Source organism: Priapulus caudatus, unplaced genomic scaffold, assembly GCF_000485595.1.
Source record: "Priapulus caudatus unplaced genomic scaffold, Priapulus_caudatus-5.0.1 Scaffold12, whole genome shotgun sequence".
NCBI classification, from domain to species: domain Eukaryota; kingdom Metazoa; phylum Priapulida; class Priapulimorpha; order Priapulimorphida; family Priapulidae; genus Priapulus; species Priapulus caudatus.
The window spans coordinates 906670-909087 of record NW_014577073.1 but is presented as its reverse complement, the minus strand read 5'-3'; the positions used below and the strand labels follow the sequence as shown (position 1 = coordinate 909087).

General features: G+C 40.3%; 1 protein-coding gene across 1 annotated transcript in view; it reads right to left on the bottom strand.

Annotated features, from left to right (window-relative positions):
* LOC106807917 (exonuclease 1-like) overlaps window positions 1-2418 on the bottom strand; it is a 12183-nt gene that overhangs the window by 4524 nt on the left and 5241 nt on the right. The window contains exons 9-11 of the mRNA XM_014810434.1: window positions 1285-1475; window positions 904-1000; window positions 417-542 (exon numbers count right to left, since the gene is read on the bottom strand). Coding sequence (XP_014665920.1) covers window positions 417-542; window positions 904-1000; window positions 1285-1475 — 414 coding nt within the window. The remainder of the gene's footprint in view (window positions 1-416; window positions 543-903; window positions 1001-1284; window positions 1476-2418) is intronic.

The window sequence follows — 2418 nt, the reverse complement described above, 5'->3', positions numbered from 1 at the left end:
GGACGGACGCATGCACGCACGGACGCTCGCATGGACAATCATGCGATTCTACAAGCTGCATCCGACTTCGTCAGATGAGCTAAAAATCCGGAAATGTAGCATCTCTGAGAAACACAACCTCACTAACACGAGCATTGGTTGCGTGTCTACAACATATGTATGACAAAAACTCTAATCCCAGCTTATATGTCGGTTTATCTAGAATTTAAATAGGAATCAACTACACTAATGTCTGTAGAATGCTGGTCACTGAAAGACAAGAGAAATGGCCTCCTGCAATTCCCTGCACTTTTCACTTTATTTTCTTAGTCAAAGTCTCTCACATCACAGGTGGAACTGATGCTATATTGATGTTAGAAAATAACAACTAAACAAAAAGGCTGTATGCAGATATCGATTATAACATGCTCTACTACCTCTAGAGGGTTTGGTTTTCTGACTTGTCCCCGTGGCTTATAGTTCTTATCCCAGATACTGAACATGTGTGGTTCCCTGGAAGATCGCTTCACATTGGATGTCCACTTGTCTGTCTTTGGTGAAGGCTGATACACAGAAGAATAACACACAAAGAGACTATATAATTACATTCTTGTAACTTATTGTCAGACATTTTCACCATAAAACTCTTGCATAGAATTGCGTTTTTCAGCAATAAATCATTCCAACACAAATTCACTTTTAAAAACAACATTAGCTGAAATTACTGCCATTCAATGACTCTGGCTTTAGAATCAGTCATCAACCTCTTGGCTGCCTATAGAATGAGAAAAAAATGTATTTATATTTCTAAAATTGTTCCCCACTTGTTGCATCTTAACTTATGAACAGTACAAATATGAAAGTGTTGGAGTGGTCAACACTTGTACAGACCAACAGCACATTAGTTACTAAATAGTAACGCACCACTGGCTTGTCTGGGTCGTAATCTCCTAACCGTTTCAGCGTATTGACGTCGAGATTCCCGAGAGCTAACTGCAGTGCAGCGACTTTGTCGATGAGCCTAGGGCAGACTCGTGGTCAAGAACAGTAACAGGCTTGTCAGAGAACTGTATTGTAGCGAAATGGATTGCTAAGAAGAGATGTTGAATATATTTAATCTCAAGCATCTAATTAGTTGATCAATTTCACTTCTGCGAAAACTAAAATTTCATACTCGTTTTAGTTACTGGATAAGAATGAAGGCTTCTGTGGCAATTACATTTTGCATAGATTGCACACCACTTGCTGAATACAAGGAAATTTTGCATTACGTTTAAAAAATTAGCAGAAGAATCAAAAAGATACGGTCCAGCGAAGTCCAGATCGTCAGGATCAATGGTATCTGGATACGGCTCCAGGGGTACCACTCTCCTCGTTACTGGATCAAACACCAACTGATAGAGGAATGTCTTCTCAGCTTTTATAAAGTTGTTGATGTAGTCACTAGATATGTTGAGGCCCGGCATGTTCAGATAGCTCCCAACTTTGCTTAAAATCTATGGTGTGAGAAAAAACCAACCTAAGCACTTAAAAAAAAAAGGGGTCAACCTAAAATGAAAATGCTAGATGGAAAACGTAAAACAATTGAGTATGATGCAAAAATAAACTGATATTCCTTGTTTCATAAGACATGTAATTGCATGACAATATTTTATTGGTTTTACATAGATTACATCAAGAGCAGATAAAGAAGGTTTATCTTCTTCTTTATCTGCTCTTGATTACATGGCACAAGATCTTTTGTCGAGAATACTTTCAGTATTCATGCCAACCGGCATATGCCGGCAAATTATTTGGAGGGCCGGTAACATCGGCAAAACACCGGCCCTCCGAGCCGGTGGTTTCAGCCGTGTTAGCGAGTACCTACATTTTTATTTATAGCATTAATGAGCAAATAGCCTATATTAGTATTACTGTTTTACCTGAAGGATATCATGCCATAATTTATCAACATTTTACAAATTTGAAATCGAGAATGCAAGCGTGAAACACGACATTAATTTTCAAACAAAATTTGTGAGGGCTGGTAAATTATGGTAAGGGCTGGTAAAAAATTGCTGTTACCAGCCCTCTGGGGCGGTGCAAAAAAATCTGAATTTCGTGGCCTGCTACTTCTAGTAGACGAAAGGATAACAGAGGCAACCAGCGAAAAAAATACACGGGAGCGGCGAGCGATTTCGCTCCCGTCAGCTTTCAAAGCGCTCTGGTAACAACAATTACGAGAGCGAAAATTTTGGAAGATACGAGAAAAAATCGCTCCCGTGCCGCCGGCAGCGTTAGAAATTAGTTCCGATCCCGGAGGCCCGAGCCCACCAAGTTTTTACTCAGGCCACCATCTCTACGAACCTCGGAGGACCGGCACTTTTTCCCCTCATATTACGCTGAAATTCTACCGGTTAGCACAATGGCAGTTTAAACAGACGCGGTGTACACGGCAGT